We start from the raw sequence: 15,428 nt of genomic DNA, 5'->3' as shown, positions 1-15,428 counted from the left end.
CTTGTGTTGGGGTAATTATTGTACAAAAACAACGAGGACAATAGGCCCTCAGTTCACACTGGCGCAGGAATATTCTTTGGACAAAGCGGACTCCCACTGGCACACATCACCTAATTATCCTCTCCAGATGAGCTCGTGATCAATTTCTGCATCTCCCTCAGAAAGTCAAAAGGCTACTGTCAGTGCCATTAAGCCTCAATCAAAAGAAAGGAGAAGATAAGAAAGTAGTAAGCCACTGTAGATCCCTTCTCTCTCCCATATCCTAAGTGATCAGAGACAAAACTAGCAAGGTCTGATAACTGTAGTTATCAAGGAGTCTTTATGTTTGACATCAGGAAAGGAGACACACCGAATTGGCTGGGTGCTATATATTTTCCCAGACTGTGTGTCAAAGTCTCCCACAGTGTGTGTTCTAGGCCCTGAAAAAAAATCAATGTTTTCAAATGTATGTGAGATTGGGAGTAACTCTGCTCTCCTCTCTCCTTCCTCTCTCAGGGTTGTTTTCTTGTCTTATTCCTCAAGACCTAAGTGGCCAGAGAACCAAGCAAAGTGGTCTCTTACCTGAGCACGCTTATGTAAAGCTCAAAATGCTGTCTGGAGAGTTCAACAACCAGTAACCCCTTGCAAGATCAACTAACCACGAGGCACATTTCTCATTTGAGGAATTTTTTTTTTTCTGCTTTCATCAACAATGCCCCCCAAAAACAGGAAATTTTAAACACCCTATTTCTAATAATCTTTCAAAGAATAATAACTAAATTTATTTCATTCCTCTTCTGTCCTATCAGGGAAAGCCTCACCAAAGGTGATGTCACTGCATTCCTTAGAGGGCATGTGAAAGGAAGGTGGAGATGATAATGAAGGGAAGGTATGAGATTCGACAGCAAAGTCCAGGAGCTAAGACTGGTGTGACGACACTGGACAGAACTCATATGTTCTCTGATAGTCACGAGTCAAAAGAAATCAAACAAACACTCTGTCTGCTGACTAAATGTTATCTTGGGAGAATGAAACTTTTCCTATCCATGTTGGCAGTTTGGTCAGGTAGGTTTTCCAAAAGTCATTTTCACCAAGGATTCTGCTAGTCCTTCTCATAATCCATGCTACTGTGTGCCATTATTTGCTGATCATCTCAGGAGACTGAGGAAGGAATGGGAAAGGAAGAATGAGGGTAGCTAGCATCTCATCATCTGAAAGAGGCAGGCAGATGAAGGAACACAAGCAGTGGCCTTTCACAACAGTGAATTGAATTAGGCCATGGAGCCTTTGTTGCTGTTTTCATTGCTCACATATTGTTTTTTACATAATAATTACTGTGGGTCTGTCCTTGACCAACTCAGAGCCTAGGGCTTTCTTTCTTTGTAATGGTAGAACCCCGTGTTGTTGTCAGAGTATTTGCAACCTCAACTCGTCTGGAGGCGTCCACAAGTTTTAATGGAATTGGATTTTAACTAACTGAGGGAATCCTTTCTGCTTGCTCACAGGAAGTGTGTACCCACAGACCCATATTTGCTCATTCTCACATCTGAACCCAAAGAAGGGTTGATGCCATCGCTCAAGGCGATTGACTTTTCCTTTCCTGTGGTACTCTCTGAGATCCATGACACTAAAAAGCAAGACTTTATTTTCCACAGGCTAATGAAACAACACAATGTTTTCTACTAAGTATTTGTGAAATACCAGTATTAACCTAGGAAAGAGGCCCTGGGAGGATAGTGTGAGGAGGAGCGTGCATAGGCAATAGCAGACTTTGCTTCACAGTGACATCAGCATTCCCTCCCTGCTTACTTTCTGCATTGGCCAATTTTCCTTCTACTCTCTAGTCACAAAAGGGAAAATTTAAAGATTCCAAATGCCCTTAGAAATCTAAATGAAAAATAGAATGTTAGTGCTATTGAAATTGCAGCATTTATATCCCTAACAAAGAACTGTATATGTATACTTAATAAATGTCAGAAGAAAGGCAGGGAGTAAAAGGGAGCTAGGAGCAGAGAGGAAAGGAGGAAGAAGGAAGATGGGCAACAGAGGAATGCATTAGGTCTGAAGAAGAACAAGGTCAGGACACAAAGTAGAAAGGATATTTCTTAATACACATCTATTTTCTAGCTCAGGGTTTGTTTCTTATCAAAATTAAGATAAGACAGATTAAGCACCCTTACATATTTCCCTCGGTTCATAGTAATGTCTTTGTTTGCCCATGTAATACCGTTCCTTATAAGCACCAGTAAATAATTGATAGACTGCAAGAAGAGCCTTATGCAAATAATCATTTTGTTTTAGGAAGACCATTCTAAATTTCCTCTTTCCTTCAAAAGTAAGAAAACCCAAGGAAGATGTCCTGAACAACAGACTTTCACTGTGCTATCTTCTTTTAGAAGTCAGATAAATGGGGTGAACTGACTTCTGGGTGATATTGCAGTGCACATGTGAGCTGGAGTACAAGACTTCTTTAAGTGCTGGGCTGATTCAACAACACTGATTCTCTTCATGTTGCCTTTGCTCCCTCCCTCCTTCCTTCTTTTCCTATCCCTCCTCACTTTTCTTCCTCTCTCCTCCCCTTTCTTTTCTTTCTTTTTCTCTTTCTTCTACTTCTTTGTCTTACTCTCACTTTCCCTGACACGTTTCATTTATTATTATTATTATTATTATTAATTTTTATTTATTTATTTGAGAGAGAGAGAATGGGCATGTCAGGGCCTCCAGTCACTTCAAACAAACTCTAGATAAATGCCACACCTTGTGAATCTGGCTTACATGGGAACTGGGGAATCAGACATGAATCCTTTGGCTTTGTAAGCAAGTACCTTAACCACTAAGCCACTGCTCCAGCCCTACATATTTCATTTTTTATGAGTCCCTAAATTATTTAGAAAACATAGGTTTAAAATTCTTATGCAAAATTTCTCTATCACATCTACCTTAAAAAAAACTATAATTTCTAGTAATGTCTGTTCCCAAAAGATAGCAATATATGGTCATGATGAATGGAACAAAAGGAAGGTGAATATTTCTTCTCATTCTCTTCTTTCCAAGAATGCTGTCTGGTTGTGCAAACTAAAAGGAGTGGGGATGGGCAAAATTTCATAGTCTTTCTAAGAGATTGTGCAGTTTGTTGGTTACCTGGGGCCTAATTCATCCTCACACCTCCAGGTAAATTCCCCAAAACTCTCATAGTGCTGGTTATAATGGTAGAGGACTCGATGTAAGGTGGGGGAACCTAGATCCAGAAGGGTATTGTAGGCAGTCTGCTGTTCCTTCCCACTAGTATAGCCGTTGAAGAGATTGTAGATCTTATCTGCTATTTCTGAGGAGATAAGAAAAGGCAAATACAGTCATGAATGATTTAACAACAGCTCTGAAAAATGCATCATTAGGTATTTTCAACATTGTGCAGATATTATAGAGTGTACTTATAAACCTAGTTAATATAGCCTACTACACATCTTGATGTATGGCATACCGAGGTTACATCATTTGCTTCTGGGTCATAATGAACTAAATATTAAAATTAAAACTAAATTAAAATTAAATTTCCCTAAAATTAAAACTAAACTATTAAATGAATAATAAGAGAAAATTATACAATCAAGAGACATGAGATATTGGAAGTTGCTGCTGGTGTGAAACAACATGCTACAATATAGTAAGTGATTTATAATAAAAGTACTTACAATAAGAGGTTGTTTATTATGATCAAGCATTGTGTATTGCCCATATTCAATGCATTATACTTTCAATGAATGGACGAACAGAATGTTTATTTACACCGGCATTACCAAAAACATGAGAACACCCTATGCTATGACATTACGACTGCTACAGCTTCACTACACAATGGAAATTTTTAGCTCCACTATAATCTTATGGGGCCACTTTGGTATATGTGGTCCATTACTGATCAACATATACATAAATAGCACCTGACCACAAGTAATATACATGTGAATATAAATGCACATGTGCACACGTGTGTATGTGCATACCTATGTGCAAATATGTGTGCATATGTATGTATGCATGAATACTTACATTTGCATGATATTATTTAAAGATTATTGAACCTAATATCTGAGAAGTTTGTTTGCATAATTCACTTTACCTCTGTCCTTCTGGGCTTCAGTTTTCTCTTACATAAAATAAATACCTTTGACAAGGATAGTCTAGGGTCAGTTTAAGTTGTAATACTCTTTGTCTTACCCAAGTTTACTAAAAATATATAACCTGAGGCAAAAGCTCATATACTCAGATCTCATTGGTAAAGGCAAGACTAGAGAAGCAGGAGGGAGGATAAAGGGCAATGAGGGATATGACAGAGTAAGTATAACACAGGATGCTAGGTTGTTGGCAGCACCTTCCTGAGAAGCTGGATGCTACACTTTGTGGGCAAGGACATAAGAAGCTACTGATGTCTTCCAGTGCACACAGAGGGAGAAACAAAGACCAAGTTTGTTCTCAGGAAGCCTTGACACCTGTGTGCTTCTAGGTTGTATATGCCCGAGAACCAACTAATCCTGTAAAAGCAAAAGGCCAGGCAGCATGGGACAAGGATTTGTCTCAGGGGTGAAGTGAAGTGCCATCAAGTAATACTTGCAAGCAGTGCAGAGAATATAGAGAGACAATGGCTGTGGAACCCAGAACATTTTCTAAGTTATACCAGATGCAAAGAGAAGCATGGAGATGTGTGATGTCCCCAAAACTGAGTCTAATACATGATGTGATTCCGAATGAATAATCTTCCAGCTCAACTTATATGTCTAATGGTTCTAATTCTAAGACTTACATTGCTAAGACTGAATTTTATGACGTTACAAAGTAGCAATGACTTTGTAGAGCCTTGTATATTTTTAAATTTTATGGCTCAAAGCAATTTACTATTTATTAAATATTTTTACATTAAAAATCAGAACCCAGCCTGGCGTGGTGGCGTATGCCTTTAATCCCTGTACTTGGGGGGAGGCAGAGGTAAGAGGATCGCTATGAGTTCAATCAAGGCCACCCTGAGACTACATAGTGAATTCCAGGTCAGCCTGGCTAGAGTGAGATTCTACCTTGAAAAACCAAAAAAAAAAAAAAAAAAAAAGAAAAAAAGAAAAAAAAATAGAACCTGGGGCTAGAGGGATGGCTTACAGTTCAGGCATCTACCTGCAAAGCCAAAGGACCCAGTTCTATCCTCCAGGACCCACATAGGCCAGATGCATAAGGGGACACATGTGTCTGGAGTTTGTTTGCAGTGGCTAGAGACCCTGGTACATATTCTCCCCCCCACTCAAATAAATAAATAATGAATTAAAAAAATCAGAACCCAGACCTCACAGAGTAGCAAATGGCAACCATTGGTACTAGAAGAGGAGGAGCAGGGTTCTTCAGTGGTGTGTCCACTGGACAGTTGCCTGTTCCACAGTAAATGATCTTCCACCCATGGTCATACAAGCAACCCTAATTTGACTCAACATGCTTGTTAAAAAGGCAAGGAAAGGAAGGGGGTGGGTACTTAATAGGATGGTATCATATATATGTAAGTAGAAGAATAGATTAATGGGGGTGAAAATGCCCAAAATGAGATCTGGGGAAGAGTTGAGTAAAGGAAAAGTGGAGGGACAACTAATCAAAATCTAAGAGGATGCAAATAAATCATATGGAATCCTCTGGTTCTGGACAATGGAACACTCAGGAGCCATAGATCGTTGTTATTTTCAGTGCCAGGGATGGGATACCTCCAGTGAGTTGTTTGCCAGGGAGGTCCCTGATGACCCCAAAACATTATAGGCCATTGCCGAGGCCCTTGGCTTCCCACTAGGAATAGATGGTAAGACCCTATTGCTGAAGACTCCATATACTTGGGCTGTAAGGCCACTGAGAATTCCTGCTAGATCTGAGCTGATAACCTCCTCCATGTAGACCAGCTGACAGAAAGCTGGAAGAAGCCATTCTGCATACAGTTCAATGGGAGAAAGAGAAATCACCAGTGAAGATACTCAACAGTGGACACTGCAAGCCTTATATTTTGCCAGCCAGACCAAATGAGCCAATGGGTACAATAGTGGCATGTCTGTTATGGGGGGAAACCAAATGCCATCTAATTGGACTGGAGGCCCGCTCCACGGGAGGGAATACATCCCTGATACTGAAAACTCAAAACAGGAGTAGTCATGAGCCCTAGGGGTGTAACATCTGCTGCTGTCTGGCTAAATGTATATACTATGCTTATCAAACTGCCCAGTAAGCACTTCTCTTAATGTCCACACCCTTATATTAATTCTACTCTCACTTTTGGTAGAGAATCTTCTCTTTTCAGATGGCAGTGACCTTGGGACAACTCAGAAAGTATCATGGTGATGGAAAGAAATTACCACAGTGCTTAGTACTGCAATATCTTTATCACACCTTCCAAGGCTCAGGGTCTAATGTGGAAGAGGTGGCGGAAAGAATCTAAGAGCCAAAGGAAGGACAGGACTCCATACAACATGCTCCCTCCAGACACAAAATGGCCTGGATATCCATGGCCTCACAGTGCCTGCTACTACCTACACAACACCATCATAAGAGGAGGAAAAGATCATGACATCAAAAGAAAGACTGATTGAGATGGGGAGGGCGTATGGTGGAGAATGGAGTTTCTGAGGGATAATTGGTGGGAGGAGAGAGGGTATTACCATGGGGTATTTTTTATAATCATGGAAGTTATTAATAAAAAATAAATTAAAAATGAGATGAGAGAGAAAAAAAGTCATGGAAGTATGATGAATACTGATGAGGGGAAAGGGTGTTATTAAGAGAGGGAGGTGAATAAGAGGGAGTAATTGGGGAGAATAACATCGAAATACACACACACACACACACACACACACACACACACACGTGTATATTTATGGAAATGGTAAAAATGGAAAAGTAAATAAAAAATTTAAAAATCTCAAAAAGGGATATGCTTTTACATTTTTTCTCACTAAATAGCCAGGTACTAGCATCTGGTCAAGAGATAAGGGGTGCTTTGTTTCTTACTATGTTCACAGGTACCGAAGCCAGAAATAGGTCTACATAAATCTGTTAGCTAAAAGGCAAAACAATGAGCTCCCTTGCCATGATTACAAGCTAACTTATGGATACTACTGAGAATGAAATATATACCCATAGGTTTCGTGGGCTGGTATGAATCAATTTTTCACCCAGAACTGACACAGATATAGAAGTGATTTTCTTTTCTTTTCTTTTTTTTTTTTTTTTTGCTATCTTGGCTAGTGCCAATGGAGACAGAGCCAAAAGTTACTTTCTTGGTGTCCTGAATACCTACCACAGAGTCAGAGAATGCAGTTGACCAAAAATATTTAACTGGGGCTGGAGAGATGGCTCAGCGGTCAAAGTGCTTGCTTGCAAAACCTGATAGCCTGGGTTTGATTCCCTAGTGCTCACATAAAGCCAGATGCACAAAGTGCTGCATGTGTCTGGAGTCTGTTGGAAGTGACAAGAGGCCCTGACACCTCTGTACTTTCTCAGAAAGAAATTTTAGAAATAAGTAACATTATAGCTCTAGAAAAAGGAAACATAAGACAGGAGAGAAAAGGATAGGAGTGCTGACAGGGTATGCAATTGTGGATAGGGTGGTCATGGCAAAGCTAAATGACATTATGGGCACTGTGCACAAGACCCGGGAAGGACATGAGCTGTGTGACATACTTCAAAGTGCAGACAGGGACAGGCAGTGTCATTGCCAGTGCTCTGAAGCTATACTAGGCCAATATGTCTGGGATCAAGTGAGGAACAGAAGAGGAGGATGGCAGATAATATTTTTACTTTACTATCAGTACCTCTAGGTCATGTTTCCTTTGATGCCATGAAAAATAAAGAGGCTAAAATATAGGAGTTCAGGAGCCTGGGAAAACAGTCAGATTTAAATGAATGGAGGGGCTTCAGGGACAGAGGTGAGCTTTCTTGCCACCTCCCAGTGGTAGCTGCCCTTTTGCGTCTGGCACAAACAGTGATGGTTTTCTTGGTTCCATCATAAAGGTTCTCAGCATATAGGACCTCACTCATCACTTCTAGTGTTCTACACAAGACTGTCTCACACAGAAGTGACAGATGGTATCATTCTACATGAAAATACAAGGCAAACCATGTCAACTGGCCTTGTATCTCTACCTTGCTTAACACTGTCCATATTGCATCCCTTCTCCCTCCCCCAGCCCTACATACATGTTCCCTTTATCATGTCTTCCCAAGCTGCTCTGGGCTTCCTCCCTACATGCAAATGACTTTCACACTTGCGAACATCAGAATCTCATGGACAGCTCACTATAACCCACACTGCTGGCTCCCATTGCAGTTCCTGGGGCAGTGATATCAGGTAGAGCCTAAGAACTTGCATTCTCACACCATCATAAGAGGAGGAAAAGATCATGACATCAAAAGAAAGACTGATTGAGATGGGGAGGGCGTATGGTGGAGAATGGAGTTTCTGAGGGATAATTGGTGGGAGGAGAGAGGGTATTACCATGGGGTATTTTTTATAATCATGGAAGTTATTAATAAAAAATAAATTAAAAAAAGAGATGAGAGAGAAAAAAAGGCATGGAAGTATGATGAATACTGATGAGGGGAAAGGGTGTTATTAAGAGAGGGAGGTGAATAAGAGAGAGTAATTGGGGAGAATAACATCGAAATACACACACACACACACACACACACATATACATGTGTATATTTATGGAAATGGTAAAAATGGAAAAGTAAATAAAAAATTTAAAAATCTCAAAAAGGGATTTTTGTTACTTCCTCTGGGACCAGCATTATCACTTGGCACACAACTATTCACCCTTAACCTGGGCATATATTCTTCCTTCTCTCCATATTCCTGTCTTGGTGGAAGCCTTCTCCAGGACAGAGGCATTCTTCTCTCATGACCTGAAGAATAGTAACCTCCCAGCCTCTCACAGTCATGGTCACATCAAACAATTGCTCTTCTCTCCAAATATATGTTAAGACACTTCCACTTACATAACTCACCTACTTCATGTTTCCTTCTACTCATTTCCTGACCTATCTTTTATATTCATGATGAATGTGGCTTCAGTTCATCTCTATGTCATTTCCACTGAGAATGACATCACTCTCTGTGGGAGAGGGCTCTTTAGGTCTATAGGCCTTTAGCCAGTGGAAGGCAATCATAATTCCTGAGAGCTATTCCTACTGCTGAAGTCACAAATCTTAGTATCATATACTATGAACAGAGCCCCATCTTATAGCTTCTTTATCTCTTACTGCTATTAAACTTAGTCCAGTTGCCTCAGCTCTCCCATGTGACCTGTTCTGTGTGGCCCATTGTTTTATCACTCCACTTGCTCACTCTTCTGCCTTCTTACTGAATAGCCACAGTGCTTGGGCATTTCTGGAAAAATTTAGGAAAACAGAAGCCATTGAACTAAGGAAGCCAGCCTAGATTGTCTCAACATCTGAACAAAATTTTTCACAGTATTTTTAGCAATATATAACAAGATCAACATGACTCGTCCGTTGCTCTCAGGCTCCACATTCAACCCAAGGGAAATCACTGTTATTATTCCATCAGCATATTGATATTCAGCCCATCTCTCAAAACCCCTGTAGTCCATGGAATAGTAGAAACATTCTGTCTTCTTTGAATTGCCATAGACTTCTACTCCCATCTTAGACTGCTCTTCAAAGGCTGTTCTCAACACAGCAGTGACAAAGGCCTTCACAAATCAAGTCTAGCACTACTCCTCTGCCCCAAGTCTTTCAAGCTTCCTATTACAATCCCATACACAATCATTTCCTGCTGATGATGCAGCCTCAGTGGATGTGCCCAGAGCCTCTGCGAAGTCCTCCCCTGATCCTCTTTCTCCCATTATCAACAACCAGGGGTCTCCTTTGTCTTCTTCTGATATCCTAGAATCCCATCTTGCTGCTTTCTGGAATGATCCCTCCAAGTATCTTGTGTGGCTTCCTCCTTCACTTTCCAAACCAAAATATTCAAAATTCTAGCCTCTTCATGTTCCACTTGTTTATTTTCACAACTGATACCAACACTTAAAATATTATATGTTTTACTGTTTTATTGTCTGTTGCTCTTGTTACTACATGAACTGTGTCCCTAATGCTTGGGGTAGACATTTGATAGTACTTGTTGGATGATAAATAGATTACAAAATTCTTGAAAAGATTTGTCTAATTAGTTTTGCTTGTTCTGCATCAAATAACAGGAGATGGCACTTGCTTAAGGAGGGATCAAATAAAGGAATGGGTATATGTCTGTGTGACATTAAGGAAGGAGGAAGGATGATGAGGGAGTGATGGATGAGAATTTTCCTTCCCTCTATGTGGCTGCATGGAGAACTTATAGGGTGTCATTCCCTAACCTCCAGGCCAGCCCACAGTGTTAGTTTACTACTGATACAGCTTGCTCCTGTTCCATGAGGCTAGTTTCAATAAAACACTAGTATAAACTCATACAGTGGCTTGAATATCGTGACATGATGAATTATTCTTAGAAAGTATCTAGCTTAGGAAAAATTTTAATGTGAAGGACAGTGTCTGGCTTCTGGCTAGGTAATTAGGAGCTGACATCATGCTCTGGGTCACTTAAAAGGTAATTCCCACTTGTTATTAGATTTAAACTCAGACCCAGGAACTACATTTATGATCACCACCTGGGTTTGAAGGAAACAAAGCATATGTGGTATTCTTTTTCCTTGAAACTTGTACAACTGTATTAACTTGCAAGGATGCCCTCAATTAGTCAAACTCATTAATATCCAGATTTTCTCTATGCAGAACTCCTTTCTGGCTGATGGATAAGTGTACCTACAAGTGCCATTTCATTCTCTCAGCACTGATTTGACTCTTGTTCCCCTAGCTAGTCTGTTGGGATTTCAGAAACTTCTTTGTCGGAGAAGCACAAGCAGGTAGAACATATCTTGATATAGTCAGGGACCAGAGCTGACTCAAAGGAGAAAAATAGGACAATGACCAGTCCCAGACAAGCTTTCCTGCACTGGCCACTGTCTTTCAGGTAGCAACATGCCCCATCCTTTCTCTGGCCAATCTTTTCCATCAGGTTCTTCCAGTCAGCTGCCTCCTCCTCTGGCACCTCCAAGGTCATGACTGCTTCTTGCAGTGACAACAGCAGACAACTAATAAAAAGGCACCTTGAAGGTGATGACTGAGGGTGTCAGGACCTCCTTGAGAGATTCTCAGCTGGGGGTGTGCAACCAGACTGGCTTCACCACTGAGGAGCTTCAGATACCTTCAAAGTCATCACCACCTCTGCGCACATGTCTTCATTCTACAGCAGTATCCCACAACACTAGCAGCCTGCAAGTGAGAATTTGGGGGTATTTTTTTTCAAAATAACCCTTTTCTTAGTCAAATTTCAGGGAAAATGGAAATCTTTTGAGTTGTATACATAATACCCTTCTATATATGTCATGGACATATTGTATAGGAAGTGGAAATTGGGGTTAAATAGTGAGTCATAAACTGAGTCATGGGATAGAGTAACTTGCAAGTAGATGGTGGGATAGAAATTTGAACCTAGGCTGTTGACTGCGGAAGCTAAATTCTTCTGTGACCAGTCAGAATGCCTTCAAAATGTCAGGGGTACAGCAGTGGACAAAAATATTTGGCCCCTGCCTCCATGAAACTCACTGATTAGTGAAGTAAAAAAGACATGTCATTACAGTAAGAGACTGGGTGAAATGCTATGAAGGACAAACATGATACTATGAGGACACCTAACGGGAGCTCCTGCCCGCTTCTGCTTTGAGGAAGGAGAATTGGTCTGAGTTTGCAGGCTGATGACAAGAGTTAGTCAGTGGGAAGGGTACACAGCCTGTGGTCCAACATGTGCAAAGCTCCTATAGTAGATGTGGGAAAGAGATCTGAGGAAGGTAAGAGAAATGAGGTTGAAATGTAGATTAACTAAGAAGTGGGTGAGGTATAATAGCTCCCAATATGCCTATTAGATATTTATGTCCCAAGAGTGGCAATCAATTAAAGAATCTATGGAAGTCTCAGTATGATCAGATATCCTCAAAAATATCATGACTTTAGAATGAAGATTAATTGCAAAAGTATTTTCAAAGTTGCATATAATACCAGCATTAAAGCAAGTCTAGGTCACTCCTCCCCACCCCCACTTTTTTTTGTCATCCTGGTATCACCTGTCAGGCATTTTGGGTGTATATCCCTCCTGGTTAATGTGATATAGCCAGAGTCAGGAACCACATATAAGGCAATCGAGAGGTACCAGAAAACTAGCTGAGTCACTGTCTGTCTCTGACTGAAATCTGTACAGCCAAAACTCTACCATCAGCCAATATCTCTGTTAAATAAATACGATTCCATTTAAATTCCACTCAATAGATGGAGACCAGATCACTGTACTTAGTGCACAAACCCCGCAGAAGTAGTGACCAGGGTGGAGGAATTGTGGTTGTGGAAGAGATGTGAAAACCTTAGAGTGGGGATGATGTCAAGACCAGCCAGGGAGCATCATGTGCTGGCTGTTGATTGAGGACAAGCTTCTAATTAACCAGGACCAATCCCACTGGGAAAGAGGGGGTAATTCTTTACCAAAGAACTGCAGCATAATAACTTTAAAGTGTAGGCTTAAATTCTAGGTGCAGTTAGGAAGGGAGTGATACAGTAATTCTAAATCTGCAGCCTTGCATGTTTAACTCAAAATAACCTTTTAGACCTACAAAAACCTGCTAAGCACCAGTGGCCCACTAGCACCCTGAGGGCAGGGAATGGCAGGGACTTCCACAAGGACCTAAGAATTTGGGGTACCTGAGGCCACATCAGTGCCCTCTGCTGGCTCCTGACCCACAGGAAATCACAGAATGCAGCTAAGACTGGAAGGCAGAAGGGGAACTGACAAAGCAGCACCCCTGAAATGGGCTGTTTCTACTCTGAGCCGGGACTCTTCCTTTGCTGCTGAACTCTGGGTCACTCTGGTTACTCCTTTGGTTTCTCGTTCCTTGCACTGGCAAGGGGGGAGGGGCGCCAGGGCATACCTGGGCAGACTTTGCTAACCTCAGTGTCTCTTACCTTGTGCTTTGACATCATCCACCACAGGGCATGGGGTCTTCACAATCACGTCACTTGGCCTGGACCGTCGTCCTGTGTTGTCCACTCCCCACAAGGTGAACCTGGCAGGGAGATGGAAGGGTGACAGTGTGTTTGGAAGGAGGGGCTGAGCTGGCTAGAGGCTCAAAATTGGCTGGATGGGGGTTGCGACCCTGGCTGCTCCCATCATGCTGAGATACACATAACTGTTGTCACTCTGGCCAGAAAGAAGCTGTTTGAAGCCTCTCTCTGCTATCTGGGGTCTCAGGTTGGGATATGCTGTCTGGAGTGTAATCTGTTAGAAAGCATCATGATAAGGAGACTGGCTTTCCATATGAGATCCCACAACCAACTGCCTCAGCACCATGGCGAGGTGGTGAGCAATGAAAATTCTTGGTCCCTACCTCAGACCTCCTATGTTATAAATGGGGACCACAAACCCGTGCTTTATCAGCCCTGTCAAGTAATGCATCTGTCTTCCTTCATTTGTTCATTCCTTGCCTCCCTTTCCTCTTGCTTTCTGTCTCTATATCCATTCTTTCTTCTTTCCTTTCTTCCCTTCCTCTTTCTTTTTCAGTGTATTGCCCAAACTCCTGGATTCAAATAGTTTTCCTGCTTAAGCCATCTAGGTATCTGGCATCACAGGTGCATGACAGCTTTACTTTAACAACCATTGAGTGAGGGAAAAAGTATATATGTTTAGCTACAGAAGGGCAGAGCCTGGGTCTGAGGCCACGCAGAGTTATAGCCAACTTCGGTGATCTTCGTTTCCCCTTACCTATTACATGGGGAAGCTAGCAGGACTAATGGAAAGTCACTGTGAGGATGGCAGTGGTGACGATGCACAGAACCTGCTGAAACATCCCAAGGTGACACTGCATAAATCCCTCTAGTTCTGTCCTGTTCCTTGTCCAGCTGACACCTTTATGAGAAGGGCTGGAGACGAATCCATTGTTTAAAGTCGGGAGAAGCAGCTAACGAAGAGTCCCTTGGCTTGTCATGGCTGGATACTTCATTTCCTATGCACAACTCTTTCCAGTGAGATACACCCCACTGAGAACCAGGGATCCAGAGGGAAATGCCACAATTCTGCCAATGTGAACACCAGACCAGTGGAAATCCCATTGAGCTGCTCAATGGGGAGGTAAAGAGACTCAGGAGGCTGCTGAACAGAGGGGACGGTGAACTTAACCATGCTGTGAATAAGCCCTTGATGCCTGAGCCGGGCCTCTGACAACTGGCCGGGCATGCCTAATGAGCTGGCCTGAGGCTGCCTTCCTGACCCCTGGCCTTGTGCTCTCTTGCCACAGGAGCTTCATGTATGCCAAATAGGGACTTTTGCTCCAAAGAGAGATAGCCAGAGTGACCCAGATAAATGTCACTTAAGCAACTGAATCTAATGATTCTTCCAAGAAATGTGCTCCTTTCAAGAACAGAAAGAACAAACCTCGCCCCCACCTCCCCACCATTTCTTTCCCACAAAGAAGCCCAGAGGACAGGCAGAGGAAATGAACACGCTTGTTCCCTAGGCCCTCCTCTTCTGCAAACTCTCATGCTGACCTCAAGGATGTTTCACAGGGACAGGTAGACCCCTGGACTAGGATATATCTAGAACGCCATGACCAGCCTAGATCCCTAACCCCCAGCAAAGGCAGCCACTTTTTCTCCCATTTAGTCCCACACGCATTGTCAGTTTCTTGGCCTAGTTGTAGATTCGTGACTAAGGGCCCCAAACTAGCAGCAGGTGCAGCTGAATTAGCTCCATATCTGAGTTCAGTCATTAACTCAGTCTCAGATTACCTTCTGTGAAGGTTTTCAGGGGCATAGCCAGGGCTAGGACAGACTACAGACTTGCACCTCATGGTGTGGAATTCCCATGCACATAAAGTCCCCTACATGGGATAGGAAGCCAGACAAACGAGAATTCAGTGTGGAATAAACCTTAGCAGGATCATACTGCAAGGGTCTCAGTGAGCCCTTTTTCACACAGTCTGTCCTAGACTCTATGGCTGGAGTCACCATTTATACCCCCTCATCACTTAATCCTAGACAATGATAGAAAATATCCTAAGTCTCAGGCACTATGCTGGCTTTTAGATGGACTCTCTTTTACAACATCAGGTGTACAGTCAGTTCCCAACATGCCCCAGGGCTCCCATTCTTCCTCTTCCTCCTCTTCCTTCTCCTCCTTTTCCTTCTTCCAAGCAGCTCTGCTTTCTGTAAGTTGCAGCTATTCTACAACAGACCCAGAGCTGGGAGATTAATTAAAATTAATATTTACACTAATTCTCTAAAAGACAACTAGTGAGAAATTTAAGTTGCTAAGCTCCAAGCTAGTTAATAGTATA

The 15,428-nt window shown here is 42.1% G+C and overlaps 1 protein-coding gene across 3 annotated transcripts in view; it reads right to left on the bottom strand.

Annotated features, from left to right (window-relative positions):
- Positions 1-15,428, bottom strand: part of Astn1 (astrotactin 1) — a 339,793-nt gene that overhangs the window by 3,425 nt on the left and 320,940 nt on the right. For all 3 annotated transcript variants that reach the window (XM_045159035.1, XM_004658763.2, XM_004658764.2), the window contains exons 21-22: positions 13,063-13,163; positions 3,121-3,304 (exon numbers count right to left, since the gene is read on the bottom strand). In XM_045159035.1, the coding sequence (XP_045014970.1) occupies positions 3,121-3,304; positions 13,063-13,163 (285 nt within the window). The remainder of the gene's footprint in view (positions 1-3,120; positions 3,305-13,062; positions 13,164-15,428) is intronic.

The sequence above is a fragment of the Jaculus jaculus genome, chromosome 1 (genome assembly GCF_020740685.1).
Source record: "Jaculus jaculus isolate mJacJac1 chromosome 1, mJacJac1.mat.Y.cur, whole genome shotgun sequence".
NCBI classification, from domain to species: domain Eukaryota; kingdom Metazoa; phylum Chordata; class Mammalia; order Rodentia; family Dipodidae; genus Jaculus; species Jaculus jaculus.
The sequence above is the reverse complement of the archived record's forward strand: the minus strand, read 5'-3'. Positions and strand labels throughout refer to the sequence as shown.